Source organism: Perna viridis, chromosome 10 (genome assembly GCF_037379345.1).
Source record: "Perna viridis isolate PV_CMFRI_1.1 ecotype Kerala chromosome 10, ASM3737934v1, whole genome shotgun sequence".
Taxonomy (NCBI): Eukaryota; Metazoa; Mollusca; class Bivalvia; order Mytilida; family Mytilidae; genus Perna; species Perna viridis.
The window spans coordinates 11,414,173-11,433,097 of NC_142454.1; the positions used below are offsets into that span (position 1 = coordinate 11,414,173).

The 18,925-nt window shown below is 34.4% G+C and overlaps 1 protein-coding gene and 1 long non-coding RNA gene across 7 annotated transcripts in view; one reads left to right on the plus strand and one right to left on the minus strand.

Moving 5' to 3' along the window:
* LOC148604520 (uncharacterized) overlaps positions 1-14,094 on the minus strand; it is a 27,490-nt gene extending 13,396 nt beyond the window's left edge. The window contains exons 1-8 of one of the 5 annotated variants that reach the window (XM_088550952.1): positions 13,496-13,628; positions 8,535-10,025; positions 7,916-7,953; positions 7,224-7,407; positions 2,514-2,816; positions 2,319-2,382; positions 1,960-2,009; positions 390-461 (exon numbers count right to left, since the gene is read on the minus strand). In XM_088550952.1, coding sequence (XP_088407078.1) covers positions 390-461; positions 1,960-2,009; positions 2,319-2,382; positions 2,514-2,816; positions 7,224-7,407; positions 7,916-7,933 — 691 coding nt within the window. In that variant the 5' untranslated portion in view covers positions 7,934-7,953; positions 8,535-10,025; positions 13,496-13,628. The other 4 variants (XM_088550949.1, XM_088550950.1, XM_088550948.1 and 1 more) reach the window with 4 other exon arrangements.
* LOC148604521 (uncharacterized) lies at positions 13,630-17,682 on the plus strand. 2 transcript variants are annotated; one of them, XR_015916215.1, is made up of 3 exons: positions 13,639-13,770; positions 15,555-15,739; positions 16,943-17,682. It is a non-coding gene; the product is annotated as an uncharacterized LOC148604521 (long non-coding RNA). The 2 variants fall into 2 exon arrangements; XR_015916216.1 differs by lacking the exon at positions 15,555-15,739 and having other exon boundaries at positions 13,630-13,770.
* Positions 17,683-18,925: the final 1,243 nt, after the last annotated feature.

Below are 18,925 nucleotides of genomic sequence, written 5' to 3' on the forward strand. Positions count from 1 at the left end.
ATCTAGTCAAATGCAGTTGTCGATGTTTTGGTAACACAAACTTGACGAAAATAATATTTGTGATGTACACGTTATGACCTTTAATTTGATATGTAACAACCTTACTATATACAAAAAAAACTTATGTTTTGCACTCATTGAGCTCATCCAACTGATTTATTTAAAGACAAAACATCAGTATTGTGAATGCACGCTTTAAGACCTTTCATTCGATTTGCAACAATCGTACCCTTCAAGAGCTTTTATTTTTTGCAATTAATGACCCTACTTTTCGAACATGTATGACTTATGACTTATTGAAATATGCCCAATAAGACCTTCAAAATGGTAGGGAAAGACCTTATAATCATCGAAACGCTAGCATTACTCATACCGTGTTTGAAACTTACCTATAACACAAATGACAGCTATACTTGAAACAACTTTAGCTGCTAACCGTGCACAATGATTTTGGTTGTTACCTATGAAATGATACAATGTTGACAAATACACAGATTAACACAAAGTCATTTAGTTTATACAAATACTATACTTTTAAATACCAGAAAATTAATGAGGATAACTTATTCAATGCAAACTTATCTTGTTAGCCAAAGCCAAAACTGATTTATTCAACGGGTCATAGTTTACCTTTCCTCGTTTGCCTTCCCCGGACTTGACTTTTTATGAGCAACTCGGCGGGTGTTTCTAGAAAAGCAGAGGACGCTTACCCTACCGGTGCACCTGGTCCATGCTCCTAGTTTTTAGTGGAGTCCGAGTTGCTCATTTACTTTTGTTACTTTATATGTATGATTTTAATTACTTTATGTGCTTTGTTGTGTATGTCTGTTTTCCATGTCTGGTTTTTGTCCCTGGATTACATTCTTTTGATTACCGCTATAACCTTGGTTCCTTTGATTACTCTTTGAATAATGACTTGAACCATTTTACGGTTCCAGAGGATACAGTTTTGTTTGCATCATTACAGAGACTTGAATTCAAAGAAAGATCATTTATTCAATATTTGATTTCAAAGCATAAACATATTACATAGTAATGAATAACCATATGAATAAATGACATAACAAAATGCAAAGGTGAGGCCGAATGATATAGCATAATTCCACAACGAGTTGACAAAAAAAAACCTGAAAAAATAGGGCATAAAAGGGCTCCAACATATATAACATAAATAATACATAAAATAAATCTATAAAGAAAAGAAAAAGCAAACAAAACAAAACAAAGCGCAAACGAATCATTGTCTAGTGGTATTGTTTTCCGCTACTATTTTAAAAAGTATAACTAGACTCTATCTTTAAAAAAGTTAACGCCGACTGACCACGTGGATTAGCTCCTGCTGTAACCTCATAACCCTAGGATGCATGTACCATTTTACCAATCAGATGAATGCATGCACATGATCACCCATGTATTATGCATGTACCCAAGAGATAAATCGATCATACTCTTGACCCATAAAAATCCTATACAATTATTCATGGATATATGATGTAATGTAATTTTGCGGACAGAAATTCTTTTATTTTCCTATAAATGTTCTTTTTAATAACACAAGCCATATTTAAAAATAAGCACGGATACGTAGAATTCATTAAAATGAAAATGTGGACTAACGGAACATTTAAATACGAATGAATTATTGGTATTCATAACATCTTGTTTATTTTGCCATTGATTTTGTTTTTGGTTGTTTGTGTATGTTTTATTTTTATTTTGGTTTTGCAAAATGGACCGGGTAGTTTTATTTAGTTATTCAACTTCTGGTAGCAACGACTAGTAGAACAAAGACAATCTTGTCTCATTTTTGCGGGATTAATCCTGAAATGAAGCATCAATTCCATTTTATTATATAATTATGGTGAAAACGGTTCTGTGTTTAGAAAAAAAATAAATGACTCTTATTTCCAAACAAAAGCCTTCAAATAAGTAATTTGTATGTCTGTAGGATTATATTACCTTTTGATGTGTCCAGGGTCAACTCAATACTTTGTTGTGTTACAAGCGCGCTAAAAATGAATGGATACTGATGTTAAATCAATTCATATTGGGATGCCACCCACTGCAAAAAATAACTGAACTCGTGCAAAAAGTAATGTAAGCCTTTTTATTCAAAACACCTTAGAAATAAATAGTGATGCGCTGATGTCAGTTGTTTATTGTCATTTTTCTTCTTATCTTTGAAATAATTTTGCTCTATGAATAAATATGGGAGTGCTAGTATTTCTCAGTAGTTTACCTTCATCTTTTTTTTAAATTTCCCATTGGTTGATAAATAGATATTTTATTTAAACTTGAACAAGTCCTTGAACACTTACAACACTGTTAATTCTGGGCATTGAAAGGCGACTTTCCAAGCTGTTACCGATAGGCAATCATAATCTAAAAAGGAAAGTTAAACTCAGTTTGCGGCAAAACAAAAAAAGTGTTGACATTTGAAGTTTATTAAACGTCAGACTCTTATTAAACTATAATACGTTAAAATTCGATGTAGCACTTTTTATAACACAAACCTTGTGTAAGTATTTCTCCAGAAGCACAGTACGTTTTATAGCATGTACAATCCTCTACAGAAGGCTGACAGTAACATTTGTGTTTTGGTTTGTTGGCGTAGTCGTAACCTTGACGATAGTCGCATCGACATTGCTGGTCATATTCATTATTCCCTGTGTCATGTACAACTTGACCTTCCCCATTACAAAGCGACTTTTTGTAAACGCAATCAGAAGTGCCATTTGTCCAAAACTTAAACGGTTGATAAGTCCCTTTAGCGCACTTTATTCCATGTAAATTCCCTGCAAATACCTTCTTGTGTCCTAAAACCCACAAAAATATGTCTTAAGCAATAATATCAACACGGTTATGGCGACCACTATTGTTTTATCAGTACCAGATGACATATCAAAAAGGGTTATAACAGTTAACAGCATGAAAAAAATCGTGTAGGCTTGAAAGGCAATTGATGCATTTTTTTCTAAACAAATCATAGAACTGACATTTTACCTCTTCCTTTAATATATAGCTATAGATCCTTACCACGTGTCTTATGTTAGTGGTTATACCTATGATTTTATGTATTTAAAGTTAAAAGATGTACGAGCGTTAAATATTGCTCGTAAAACTCATCTACGTTATATTACTATATAACAAGAACAAGTATGGTGAATATGTTCTTCTCTGTGACCCGATTACTCAGCCAGCCAAACGAAATTTGTATCGTGACAACTATGAATTGCAAAAAATATTAGCTTTGAATCAACTATATTTGCTAAGGCAGTTTGAATGATACTACACAAAGATATATAGCTAACTGAAGGAGGGTCATATCTGTCAAGTTGGTCGAATAGTTGTGTTGTTTACGTATTAAAGTGCCTCCAGTGTCTATTAAAATCTACGTCGCGATATGAGGCGAATATCGGCGTGTCATTTTAGTATCTTTTTTAGGGAGGATTGTACAATGACAAAACGTCATCTACATGAGAAAACAATTTGAAATCAAAATACTTGACTAACTTGCGTTTTTGATGAAGTTGGCCTCATAAGATATAGAAACAGATCATCTGAATGTAGTAAACACTTTGAACCCACTTTGACTGTTGAAGGAGTTCAGTGTTTGCAGACCAACCAATCTCAATGACGTTGCAGAATCAAACAAGTGTTTATAATAAAACGATGCTCAAATCAAGCAAATAAAATAAAGAGTATTAAAGTTAATTATCTACTTCGGACAATCCAAATATTTGTTAAGTTCGTACTGTATATGTAAAAACAACCCAGAAATATTTAAGTCGATAATACTTATCCTACATGAAAACTTGTTGCACGGCAACAGACGAAAATGGTATAAAATCAGAAAGAACAGAAAAAAATAATTGCAAACCAATTCAAAGCATGACAGTAAAAGAGGAATTTAGGGCTGCAAAGCAAAGTATATTATGGAAAGCGTATATTACTGAGTTGATGCACGCGTGGTACAGGATACATTAGTGCAAGTGCACTTTGGTCAGAAAATTTTGGCATTCCAACAAATAAATGTCATATTTTCAAATTTCAGCAAACAACTAATATTAAAACTTTCATTGATGAAATCCTCAATGACCATGACTATGACTATTTCATTTTTTCTTGGACCATAGGGAGTGGTAGATTACTAAATTATTAAATTAAATTCTTATTAATTCTTACTAATGAAAACATTGCAATCGATAAAATCTATGTATTACAGACTTTGCGTCAGAAATATTAGTATTGCTCAAGGTTATAGTTAGCATTGTTCTCTGACAATTTTTTAAATTTATTATTTAAATAATTTTGCAATAAAAATTGATCTCATCACAAAATACTACCTCTACATTAAAATGCTAGTAATTCCAACCCAGACAAAAAAGAGATACAAGAACCAATTATAAATTAGATATGTTCAAAAGTAGATGTTTGTAATAGTATGGAATAAAAGTTTTAAAAGACTTAATGAAAGAAAAACCTCTCTTTTGATGAAGCACACTTACACAACACTGTGCATATAACTTTATATATAGAATAATAATTTTCACGTGTTTTCAATTTGAAAACAACCTATCACTGAGGATCATAAAAAATGAGACATATGTAAGATAAAATATTCTAATGACAAGTTTTTAAACTAAGCAAATCCTTTACCTTTGGTATCTTGATTTGCACTTTTTTGTACATGACCTTGTGGGTATAAAGGTTATTTTGTTGAATTGAAATATCCATGTACATTTAACATTAAATACACAAAGCATAGACTCATAAATATATGTTTCAAAAATAGATCGAACAAGAAAGAAAAAGGGGAATATGTCAAAGAAAAATAACCAAACAGGAGAAAAAGGATATATTGCTACCTAAATGACATTCAATGGACAACGAGGTAACTGGCACACACAAGAAAAAGTTGCATTTCGATCAACACCAATTTACAGAACTTCAGTGAAATGACGGCCAAACTGACAGTATTTTGTTTTCATCAAAATCGATGTCTTATAGATTGCAGACGAATGCGCATGAACATTTCATGTGGTCAAATGTAAACATAAAGTGTCATTTAATCCAAACCAAATGTGATTTAATAACATCTGCCACATGTTGTTGTTGCATTCATTTATAATAACAAACAATACAGGATATATTCATATTGCATACTATAGTATTACGTTATCAATAATTACACGACATGTATTTGCATACAGTATGGAAGTTACACTGCACGATTATTTGTTAAAGTCGTGCACTCACTTCCTATAAACCATTAAACAATTGTTTTAAGATTGGTATGTAAATGTATTCTATCATAACGGAATTGTTATGGTCATTATCACATGTTTTCTTGATTCACTGGCGAAACAAGATATCTCCGATTACATCGCACGCCATCTCGGATTCAACCGGATTTATGCTTACTGACCCACTCGCTTGCAATGTGTCGGATGAAGCTGGCGGAGAAGGTCGGGCTTACTTAAATTCGGTGCATCGAATGTTGTTACCGTTTATTTGGCTTGAGTAATATTGCAAAGCTTCAGATTTTTGTTGTCTTTGTTTCCTAACCTACGGTTTATATATGTTATTGTATTGTATTGGCCTGTTTTCTATATTGGGTATGTAGGTCGTATCTATTTCCTGTTTTCACATATGGCCTGTACTGGATTCTGATGTATCTCAAGTTTCTTTCTATTCTGATGGTTTGTTTTGCCAATAATAATAACAAATCTAGACAATGCATAATAATGTAAGTATGGCATGCTCTCTGACCATTCGACCAATATCAGATCTCGAAAAAGACTCTTGACTTTGTTTCCCAGAGGTATATAGTATATGACACGGGGATTTCTTTGTATTCATTTATACCTATTATATGTTTACGTAGTTAATGGTCGGGTTGTTCCATATGTAGTATTAGGCTGAAAGTGTTGCATTTGTATTGCCTGGAACAATGATGTCCTTATCAACTTGATTTTAGACCAACGAACAAGAACATACACGAACCAATGTTTTCTTCATGAAATCATTCTTATAAAATCAGGCAACGAAAACTTATTCAAAATATTCTCTCTATATTTAGACATGAAAATGTATGAGAATGTATAGACAGTGAGTAAATCTGTGAGGATTGGATTTTGAATAGAATAATATTAGAATGGAACATATTCAACAATTTTAAATGGAAAGGGGGTACCGTGGTTTCTGGTATAAATGTATCATAACTATTAAACTACAATGTAAAAGTGTAGTTACATTTCCTTTAAAGAAGAATAATTGAGAGAGCCAATTAAGATTTGCAATAGATATGAATTTCCTGCTAAAACTCAAAATTAAAAGTCGAACATGATACATAAAGAACAAAGAACTCAAATAATTAAAATGATGACCAACATGCTCTCAATCATATCCAGATAACTTTAAAGTATACATCATTTCTATCTTACGTGTACTTTATAGGTGTCATAGTTTTCCTTTCCTCTTCCGGCTACCCCTGACTTGACTTTTAATGAGCAACTCGGCGGGTATTTCTAGAGAAGTAGGGAACATTTGCCTTGCCGGTGCACCAGATCCATGCTCCCAGTTTCAGTGGATTCGGGATTGCTCATTTGCTTTTATTACTTTGTATGTATGGTTTTAGTTGTCTCGTGTTTTTTTGTTTTGTGTGTCTGTTTTCCATGTCTGGTTTTGTCCCTTGGTTGCATTCTTATGGTTGTCGCTATTGCCTTGGTTCGCTTAATTGTTCTTTATAGAAACCACTGCAGAATTCTTCATGTAGTTTAGGTTATTTAACGTTATTAAAAGTAAGAACATTACCATACTGAGTCGTGTTGTTGGGTAAACATTGTATGGATGCATTCACTCTTAAAGGCAGCATTATTTTGTTTATTGATTATCTAGGTCCTCGTCTGTACTGTTATTTTGCTACTTCTCTTACAAATGTACAAAACCATATGAGGAATATTGCATTGACTATCATAACAAAGGTTCATTAATTTTTTTGGGGGAACTCTGTATTGCTGAATACATTAACTGCACATTAGGTGCAAACCGATTTAATTATTTGATATTTGACTATTCAACGTTCTATAAAGAGTTCACTTATATATTTTGGCTTGCATAGCAATTAGAATGTTTCTTCTCATTACCAAAATATATGTTTCTTCATGTCGACTCGACACCAACAGAGAGCTTATCCGTACAAGTGCTATAATTGTACATACCTTTATTTTCCAAAGATGGATATTTCATGCACTTTTCTCTGTAATTATTGGTATCCAAATCAAGGAGGCAATGGTATGATGGGTGTGTTTTGTTACAAAACGTAGTAGATCTAAATGACCATTGTTCCATTGATGGGCATTGGAACAATAACTGACCCGCAACAGCTTGTAGGACGCACCAAACCTGTAAATCGACGATTTAATTATAAACAAAGGCATATACATTCCCCAATTTAAAAAGTGTCATTTGTGATTCATTGTTACACGTAGCTATATACATTGTTTTGAACACTCAATTCTTTAATTAAGGTCTTGTCTAACAGTAATGTTATTTTTTGGCATCTGCTATGACTGATTTTTAGGAAGATCAGCAAATCTGCAATATATATATTGAACAAATATAACCCTAGAATTACATGTACAATTTGGTTTTCCATAACCGAAATAACCAGAGACAATTTTTCTATTGTATAACTAAAATTGGTTAGACGCCTTTGTTTAATCATGTTTCATTTAACACAAGTTGTGTAAATCTACAACAGAAACTTGCTATGCATACGTTCCTTTGTTGAGCATTATGTAATTCCTTGGTTTGAAACCAAATGAGATTCTTATCCAAAAATATATCAGTATATTTAAATAATTTTAAACGTTTTTAATATCCAATAAAACTAATCTCAATGATTACTTACTGCAATACAATTTTTCATATTTTTTTTTCGCTTTATACCTGAAATATAACAACAATGCAGCATTACTCACATCTCACCAGAATAGAAAGTAGTTTAAAATCAATACATTAATTTTGGTTGCTTAAGTCTAATTACATTTTAACAGACTTCTATCATTCTGATCTTAAAAAGACATGTCTTTGGTAAAAGCTAAAGTTAGTAAGGTTCCTCATACAAGTATATGAGTGTTGATTTTTTATCAATTATTACAGAAGAAGATTCAGAATCTATGGCAAACGTCTTGTCCTCTTGGCAGTATTAGTTCAACAATTAGTACAATAATCAATAGTACTCCGAACCAATGTAAAAGTTCTGCCTAAGGTAGAGGATTCCATAGAGCGTCTTCATTTGAAAAAAATCAAAATCGAAGTTTTAGGTTACAGACCACCAATTCAACGAATGAGCATTTGGAACGTACGCAGAAATTACCCCTGTTCCTCATAGTGCTGTGAAAAAAGTTCTCATCTTATTTAAAAAAATTAAACAGTTTCTGAAAGGAAAAACATTTCTGTACATTTTATAGGTGCATTTTGCTTCTTGTGATGTGAAGCCTAATCTCCATAATGATTTTTAAATATACCCTTATCTTGTGAAAACACTGGGATTTCCCATGCTATTTATAGACCCTTCACTTCCGGTGACCAGTACTGCACTGCAAGTCTGCTAACCCCACATGCCATTCTGAAGATTGTGAGCTGACATATGTAGAATCATGCTGATATATAGTCCTCTGCAGGTTAAAGTTAAGGTAGAGTCCAGAGAAGTCATTGAATATTGTGAAATTAGCATAGAAGCCTATGGAAAGTGGAATTAGTGGTTTTTAGCCTTAACATGAAGCCATGGCAAAATGAAAAGTTTCTTGAAATAGTTTTAAACTACTTGAAGATCTTGTTAACTTTGCCATGAGAGGAATACACTACAAAAATCCTTTAAAATATGCATTTTTTTAAGTTATAGGTCCAAATTATGGAAAATTGGTCTTTTTGGCTGATTTTTATCTCCTATCTTGTAAAAAGTGTAGAAAATTTAGTAAAAATATCAAATATTAAACTTTGAGGGCTATATTTACCTAAATATGGTGGTAATAAGCACTTGAAATCAAGTTTTGTGTAGATTTGAGCAAAAATTAGGTTAGAAATGAGGAAAAACTCACTTTCATTACTGCGGTTAAGGCCATATCAGCATTCCCCTATGGCAACATGGAAAATCCATTATTGAGTACTTTTTTTGCTTTAGGTGCCCTTTACTGGTCATGTTTTAATGTGAAAACACTGTATTTACAAATTTAAAGCCAAATATATCACCTTTTGTGAAAATTTAAAGATTTAGGATTTTTGACATGTGATCAAGAAAAAGGGGGAGGCATGTCAGAAATATTTTTTTTTAAAATAGACCAATTTCTCAGAAAATGATTACTTTTAAAACTATTTCTTCATTAATATTGTTAAAAAACAAGTTGTGATTGATATTTTTTATTTGAAAAGTCAGAAAAAGTTCTTTGCAAATATTTAATGCATTTAAGTATGGTAGAATATTGTCATTTTTTTGCTCGCACAACTTGGTTACCCTATATTTAAAAATCAAATATTTAAAAAAGTGCTTGTCACATTTCACTGAAACTTTGCAAATGCATTCAGTATGTGTGTAGGAAGATACCTGTATAGTTATTTATTTTTTCTAAGACAAAAAGTGACTGTTTAGGTTACAGACCACCAATTCAACCAATGAGCATTTGGAACGTTCGCAAAAATAGTCCTACGCAGAAATTACCCCTGTTCCGCATAGTGCTGTGAAAAAAGTTCTCATCTTATTTAAAAAAATTAAACAGTTTCTGAAAGGAAAAACATTTCTGTACATTTTATAGGTGCATTTTGCTTCTTGTGATGTGAAGCCTAATCTCCATAATGATTTTTAAATATACCCTTATCTTGTGAAAACACTGGAATTTCCCATGCTATTTATAGACCCTTCACTTCCGGTGACCAGTACTGCACTGCAAGTCTGCTAACCCCACATGCCATTCTGAGGATTGTGAGCTGACATATGTAGAATCATGCTGATATATAGTCCTCTGCAGGTTAAAGTTAAGGTAGAGTCCAGAGAAGTCATTGAATATTGTGAAATTAGCATAGAAGCCTATGGAAAGTGGAATTAGTGGTTTTTAGCCTTTAGACAAAAATTCGTAACTTTTAAAAATTAAAATAAGAATGTTTCTTAAAGACAGTGATTGACAAATGCTGGTGTTTTAAGAAGAAAAAAGTACAAACCTTCTTTTGGTAACCACTGCATTAGATGTTATATCATGCATAGGACGTAAGACTTCACGAAAATGATTGCTTCAAACACTCGTTTAATATGGATATATTATTAGTTTATTGTGTCACCAGGAAATACACGAATTAACAATGTCAAGGTAAAAGTCCAAGTTCGAAAAACTTTGGCGTAGTTTTGGCATGATAGAGTAATCAATGGTATCAAGATTGTGGTGGCAATTAAAACAATTAATCCAATCCAGGTATAACAGAGACACACGCCTATGAATATGAGATAACCAAAATGCAATGTACAAAAAGTAACAGTCAACGACCAACTCGGATTGCATCACAAATTTGGACCAGATGCATATGTAGTACAACCTCCAAATTGCAACAAAAAAAGTAAAGTCCGGGGTAGATAAAACAGGAAAGAAAAACTATCACATGGTGAACAAATCGGATGCACGCAAGATGCACGACTATAATACTTCCGTAATAATAACTTTAATCTTTTAGAAAGAAAAGTTCCGACAATACGGAATGAAAAATTATCGCTTTGTCGTATTGTTCGGTCAGTAGTTTTCCTTTCCCATCGATCTCTAAGTGTAAGTTATGATATGTAGCTCAATTCATATGTATGTTGTATCCTCTTTATGTTGGGGTAGATGCGTTGTATGAAATCTCCGAAACTTGGTTTGTTTAAAGACAACTCGTTCCAAAGGAAATCAGCCTCATACATATGACAAATACATTACATGGGAACAAAAGAACTAAGTGGGATACAGTTAAGTCTGTACTACCTATATCATTGGATCTGCCAGATCTTTACATGAACTTGTCTAGAATGCATGTCTAGTTCTGCAGATAAGACAGATTTGCACGTATTTTATCAGATTTATGTGAAATAGACCCTCAATGTTCAACAGCTGCACACATATTGATGAATGTGGCATTGACGGGTTTTCCCTTACCTGTATTCAACAAATCAATCACCGAATATCTAAGGTTATTGCGTTCCTATGAAATGATGAGAATCAAAATCGTTTTTGCTGTAGGTTTTTTTCTTGTTTATATGTATTTTGTTTTTGTAATGTTCTTGTTGATTTATAAATTGTGTTTTTGTTTGTTTGTGTGTTCGTCTGTTTGTCTGTTTTCTTTTCGTTTTTGTTTGTTTCTGGTGTTAATTATTCAACAAAAATAAAAATTAAGATTAAAATTGTGTGAAAGATGTGAAGCTAGTAAAGATCTGTTTTACAGGAAATCGGGCTCTCAATGCTTCTTAGGTCAATGATGAAATTTGGATGGATTTCCGTTATAATAATTTAATTCTCTAGTTATGCATTAACCAGTACAGTTTTCATAATGTTTATCTGTCAAATGTACATATGTGTAATATTATCTTTAAGTGTAACATATGTTGCGCGAGAGACAGCGTTTTAAGTCTAATCATTTGTGCAACGTATTGTAATATGTCTATAATATCCACATCCATGACTTAATTCATAGCGCAAAGTGATGATTTTTGTTTGTTGTCTGAAAAACTGTTTATTTGAATTAAGAACGCCTAATTCCATATCCTTTGTAATTGGTAACCAATTTGACCAATACCCTTGCTGTTTTAGTAAAAGTTGAAGTTTTGCTGTAACTGTTGAAGAAACAAACTGACAAAAAAAATAACTTGAAAACACCTAGTTGGTAGTTTATGATTTTTTCCATTCACCATTCAGAATCAAGCGACATTACTTAAAATGTATTATCGATCTATACACAATCATTTCTATCGCTTGACAGATTGAAGAAGGTTTTATACTTACATTTGTAGTAAGGTTGGTCTTTTCGATTTCGCCAAGTTTGGAAGAGTAATCAAGGGAACTGAGGTTCTAGCGGTTATCACAAGAATGTAATCCAGGGACAAAGACCAGTCATAGAAAATAATCATACCCACCAAAGAACATAAAGTAATTAAAATCATACATTCAAAGTAACAAAAGCAAATGAGGAATTCGGACTCAACTAAACAATGGGAGCATGGACCAGGGGCACCGGTAGGGTAAGTGTCCTCTGCTTTTCTAGAATTACCCACCGAGTTGCTCATAAAAAGTCAAGTCCGGGGTAGATAAAAAAGGAACAGAAAACTATGACACATTGAATAAATCAGTTTTCATGGCGCAGATGGATACACCGTAACGATCCATGGGGTCATGATGACGACCATACAATTTCTGTAGTGATGACTTCAATCTTGTAACAAGATAACCCTGTTCCAGAAGCCTATTTTTTTTAAATTCTAGCGCTATAAAAAAGGTCTGCGGGTGCTGAAGGAATCTGGCCACAGACGAAAGGAAAGTTTACAATTCTGAATGAATAGTCATCACGTTTGTAGAAAGGTTTGGTCAATAGTATTCCGTGACCATTGATTTCTAAGTGTAGGTCAAGTTATTAGGCTGACTTTACAGTGTCTGTAGTATCCTTTATCTCAAGTTCTTTGGGGTAGATGCGATGTATCAAATCTTAGAAATAAGGATTGTTTAAAGATAATACGTCATCTATATAGCGGAAACTGAGATTAGAGGATCTAGCTAAACGATATTTTTTTCTTTCGGATCAGATCATCTATAAAGCCAGCCTCATAAGAGTGAAGGAATAGGGCAGCAAGTAGAGGAGCACAATTTTTTCCCATTGGAGTGCTGACCGTTTGTTGAAAAACGCGTCCACCACAATTGACAAATATATTGTCGATTAAAAATTCCAGCATTGTGTAAGAGAGAGTAATCAAGGGAACCGAGGTTATAGCTGTAATCAAAAGAATGTAATCCAGGGACAAAGACCAGACATGGAAAACAGACATACACAACAAAGAACGTTAAAAGTTTGGAAAGAGGTTTGGTGATACATTTTGCAGAGCCAGCTATGTAACATTGTTTTATGGATTCTTGTGGAGTTTCGGGATCCAGTGCATGGACAGTAAATCACAATCATCTTCCCTGGTAGAGAGACCAAAAGAGGAAAGCACAGATTTATGGTTTTCCACAATCAGTTTTTGGAAAGAGTGGTAGCAGTATAGGTCTTATCCCTGCTATTATTGTCTACGTCTACATCTGATAATAAACTTTGGATGTAAAATGGTTTGCAGACAAAAACAATGTTGTTTTAGGCTTTGGCAGCTGGTACGACAACATTGTTGTCATATTTTATTAACAACGTTTTGCTTTATCGGAATCTTTGAAAATTGATGCAGCATTGGCACTCATTGACCTACTTAAAACTTAAACTTAAAATTAAAGACCTCACAGACTTTAACCACTCTGACAGAGAATCAATGTCTTCTTTTTCTCGTTTTATTCATTTTCTTGCGTAGTCCTCTACGGCATCCATAAGAAATTTAAAGTTATAATTCTATTTTTAGAGCGTGGTTCATGGGACTTGGGACCTTTAGAAAAGATATTACGCAGAGATTCGTTCTCGATGAACGTTAAATTCCCGTGACGACGTGACCGGAAAGACGAGTGAAAATCTGGAAGGAATGAGTCAGTAATGATGTTCAATTGTCAGTTTTCATAGGTAAAACTTAACTGAATTAACGAAATTATTGAAAAGCCTTAACCCTGGCATTATTGTACTTATATATTCATGTAACACTTATTTAGATGACAGAACAAGGCGGAGATTACCGAATTATTTTATCATATCCCAGGTAAAAACTCTAATATATACTCTAATGTACAGCAGTAAGAGTAAAACAAAACAACAAATCTTAGCAATGAAAGTTCTAAACTCCGTATTAATGACTCACCATCACGGGATATCCTAAACCATATGCATTAACGCCATCAATATATCTGTATCTATAAATAGCTAACTTTAAATCTAAATATTACGCGTCGTTCGTTATAAACTTGTTCGTTGTATATTGATGGAATATATTTATTTTAAAAGGGAAATAAATAATACATCAATTCATCAACTTCATGGTGATCTTAGGTACCTTTAAACCTCCTATTGACGAATCAATTAGTCGCCGAAGAATATTCTCGGATTCTTTTTAAGTATAGGTCTATATTTGTATCCCAATGGGTCAAAAAGCCCAGGTTTTTATGACTCAATTGTGTGTGCGTCTAAGCCTTTCTGGGATAGCATGTATAAACAAACTTAACACATTTATATATTATCACATAGCCCAACGTCGCAGTGTTATAATAATACCAAGAAAGTTGCTGTAACTCTTAGGGTTTTGAGGTAAAATGAAAAAAAAATGTATTCCTACCCCGCCGAAAAATCGCTTAAATTGACATATTTTTCAATGTCAAAACCCCTAGAGTATTAATGCTTCAGTAAAAAATGGCTTATTTGGTATTTGCTGTTTAGTATTAAAACAAATACTACTTCTGGGGTTATTTTAATAAATTTTGGCGAATTTCGCAGTCAGAATTTATCAGAAAATGCAAAAAATGGGATTTTCGATTTTTCGGTAAAAAGTCATATGAATACGACTCTACAACTTATTTTTTAACCAAAACGTCTCAAATGATGTATCATTCGATAAAAAAATTAATTTTTTACTTAAATGAAGCAAGAAAAACTAATTTGCAAGGCAGGATTTTACCCTTACCCCTAGAAAACTGGTCTTAGCATCAAACAGAATTCTCATTCACAGCATACTGACATTGTAGAATTCATATTTTAGACATTCATAATTAGGATAATGATGAACCCAACATATCTGATCAATTCGGGACTTTAGATTTTCCTTTTGGTGTGTTAATTACTATAAGATCTGAAAAATTGGAATTTTCAGAATTTCAGAATTTTCTTCTATATTACCGGATATTGTCTTCTTTTCAGAATACCTTAGTTCAAACAAACTTGTGTGTGATATGGTACATTAATATAGTGTCTAAACTTCAAAATGAGCCCTAGTAATAAAAATTTTAACTTTTTCGAGGCAAGTTTGGTGGAACATTGCTTAAATTAAGCGATACTTCGGCGGGGTAGGGGTAAATATTTTTGAATTTATCGAAAAACCCTAAGTGTTACTGCATTTTTCTTGGTACTATTGAAAAGCTCATACGTTTGGCTACATGGAAATGCATACATATATCAGTTAACTTCTGTAGAAACAAGAAGTTCGCAGAACAAAATAAAAATTGATTTTTGTCCCAATGACGTGTAAAAAGTAGCCAGAAATACAAAAAAATGCTTCAGTTTATCTTTTGGCGACAAATATTTTCGTAAATGGGATGTATAAGGGTGTCTGAAATATTTCGGTCGATGAGTGAGGGGGTGCTTGGGGCTTTCTCAGCCCATGTACTATACGTTTATTCACTATATGTATTTATTCTTACTAGTAACGGAAAATTGGAAAAACTGCAATAACTCCAGTTGCCTGTGAATGTGCCTACAGGTTTGTCTGATGAACAAAACAACGTTTTTGACTACTTCCTCCATCAAAACGTAGTTTATTAGTGTCATGATGACAGCGTAGTCATATCATGTCATGATGAATTCGTCTTGCTTCAAAGAGTTCAAAAACGTAAGGTCATATTTTAGAATACTTTATCTACTTGAGCACACATGTATCAATGACACAGGTGGAGCAATTGGCCAAACGTGTTGTGACACAACTTTAATACAAATAAGACGCTCTTGCCTCTCGTAATGGAACAACTGTCCTCCTCAGTGTTTCGCTTTCTCTAATCTTAGTCAAACAACTTCTTGTATGATTTATTACCCAATAACATCTGACAAAAGCATTGGTGGGTAAAGCCAATTTTGTTACATGTAATAGACGGGGGGAGATCTTGAATTATATTGCCTAATGTCGATTCTTGTATGCAAACAATCGCATAAGAACATACGTTGATAGTGGTTCTGTTCTAATGAATTAATTCATGTAAATTTTACCCGAATTTGCAATTCTAGTACAGATTTTACGTGTTAGTAAGTACAGCTCTACCTTAAAACCATGTAGAGGATTATTCATTTCCTAATCCAAAACATTTCTATTGCATATCAGTTAAAAACATGTCGGAAAAAACTTTTTTTTAGGTGGAACAACCCAATGCGCATAAACATGACGTCACATTCGGTGATTTTGGACCGGGGGTGACCCTTGGGTGTGACCGGAAGTGACCCTTCTTGACCACTGACCATTGACTATTCTGGAAAATGACCATTCTGACCAATGACCATTCTGACCTTTTTGACCCTTTTGACCCCTGACCATTCTGAGCACTGACCCTTTTGACCCTTAACACCCCCCACGCTATAGTGTATTAGTCCGACGCGGACGAGTTCAAAAGGGGACCCGCTCCCTCATTAGCGTCGTCCTATGGATTCGAATCGTTAATTACAAAATACACTCCTTCATTAGCGTCGTCCTATAGATTTAAATGTGTTAATTGCGACCAATGAAATTCAGATGTGTTAATTGCGACCAATTAAATTCAAACGTGTGAGATTTAATCGCGTGCGGTCGCAGGGAGAATAAACATCCCGGACATTTTCGAAATCGTCATTCTCTTGCGGACTTCAGAAGAGAAAAAGCAAGAATCTTACCCTCGAAGTTAGCTTTTGGCATCTTCTTTCCTTCGGGGGTTAAGTTCATTGTAGTGTTTGTTTGTGTTTAACCCAAACCTCGAAGTGAGCTTGCTTACTTGCAACCAGGGGCCCTCGTGGGTAAGGTTCAGTACTGATGTTTTTTTTTTTTTTTTTTTTTTTTTTTTTTCTATTGTAGAATGAATTCCCAGGCCAGACTAAGCCAGACTAAGAACTACGTGTAACTGGTGAAAAAACACCTACCGTATCTCGTAGAAAGTGGTATCTTATCCGAAGAAATGAGCGAATACATCGTGAATCAACCGACCACAGCGGTGAGGGCGAAAGCCTTGCTAAAACTCATGCACTGAAGAGGGCCAAAGGCTTTTGACCTGTTTTGCCAAACAATGGAACTGAAAAGGGACAATCTGGTGAGCGTCTTGTCCCCCGGAAGAAGAGGACATAGAAATATGTTATCCATAGTATTCAAATTCAATTAAGGTGGAGGCGTTGACCTCGAAGTGGATGAAGGAATCGTTCAACTGATCCAAGATCCGGTGACAATGAACTTTCACCTCTGTCGGTGGAAGGTGTTGGAAAATAACGTAGATACAATTTCCATTGTAGCGGAATGTATAAAGATTTGGTTCCATGAGCGAACATTTAGGGGCAAACGTCTACGTCACGACCGGAAATAATAGTGGGTGTGTGGATATCAGACTTTACTGGATATCAACCAACGACAACCTGAGACACCCAAGTGAGCATGGAATAAGTTTGACATTCGAAAAATATGATACATTGTTGGAAGTGATAAAAGTCATTCCGGGTTTAAAGGAGACTCTTCCGGGTTCAAAACGTAGAAGATGCCGTATGTTGTTCTGAATGTAATGCGGATGGATTGTTGTAATGTTATGAATAAATGTATTATTTACTTTTCGGGCTTTATGATTAACAACGCCATGACACATTTTCGATACTTTATTGACAAAATCGACAACTGGTCACGCGCGTTAGGGGTCGTCCTGCACATCTGTGTATAAGGTTAAATATGCAATGTTGTTCACACGCGATGGAATCTTCTTGTACTAATACTGCGTTGTATGTCCAACTACTGCAATGTTTGTTCACAACATTCAAGTAGGCGTGTTAAAAGGGTGGTCTTCCCGTCGGATCGTAGTATTCTCCTCTCGAATTGGCGTCTATGTATACGGCTACCCAGTGTGCCGGGGAGATTATCCGGATCCGTATTTCCCACTAAAGCAAATGGAACGTATATGTCTCTGGGCAATATGTTCCTCGCATACACCCCTTTAAATACGTGTCTGGTGACCGAAATTGATCTTGTTGTTTTCAATCGAAAGGATTCTTTGTAATGGTGCCGTTCAGAGCGTCGCTGTCTCCACATCCTATGATGAGCGTTTTCGGTAATTATCAGAGGAACATATTGTCTTTTATGTAGTTCATATTTTCTCTCGGTACGCTGTCTATATTGACTTCTATTCTCCTGATGGGGTACTTGACGCTGGTTTTGTTCAGTGCACTGGCGTTGACTATTCTAATGGCGAGAATCAACTGTACTTTTCTGACCAATAGCGAAATCTTCTTGATTTTTACTTTATAGTTGTTGGCGTCTGCCCACACCGAAAATTCGTCGTGGCTTCTTAATTTCAGCTTCAAATCTACGTATTTGAGGAGATATTTGTCTTGATCCAAGCGAAAACTATTGACCACACTTTACGACAAACGTGACAACGTTTCATTCAGAATTGTCAACTTTCCTTTCATCTGTGTCAACATCCCGTCGGTACCTGCGTATGGCGTGTTCATATCACATAACTCATACGTTATGCCAGACTTTTGTATCCCGCTAGAACTCTAACAAATAGGCTTCTGGAACAGGGTTATGTTGCTACAAGATTGAAGTCATCATTACAGAAATTTTATGGTCGTCATCATGAACTCGTGGATTGTTATGGTGTATCCATCTGCACTATGAAAACTGATTTATTCAACGGGTCATAGTTTTCCTTTCCTCGTTTGTCTACCCCGGACTTGACTTTTTATGAGGAACTCGGCGAATGTTTCTAGTAAAGCAGAGGACGCTTACCCTACCGGTGAACCTGGTTCATGCTCCCAGTTTTTAGTGGAGTCAGAGTTGCTCATTTACTTCTGTTACTTT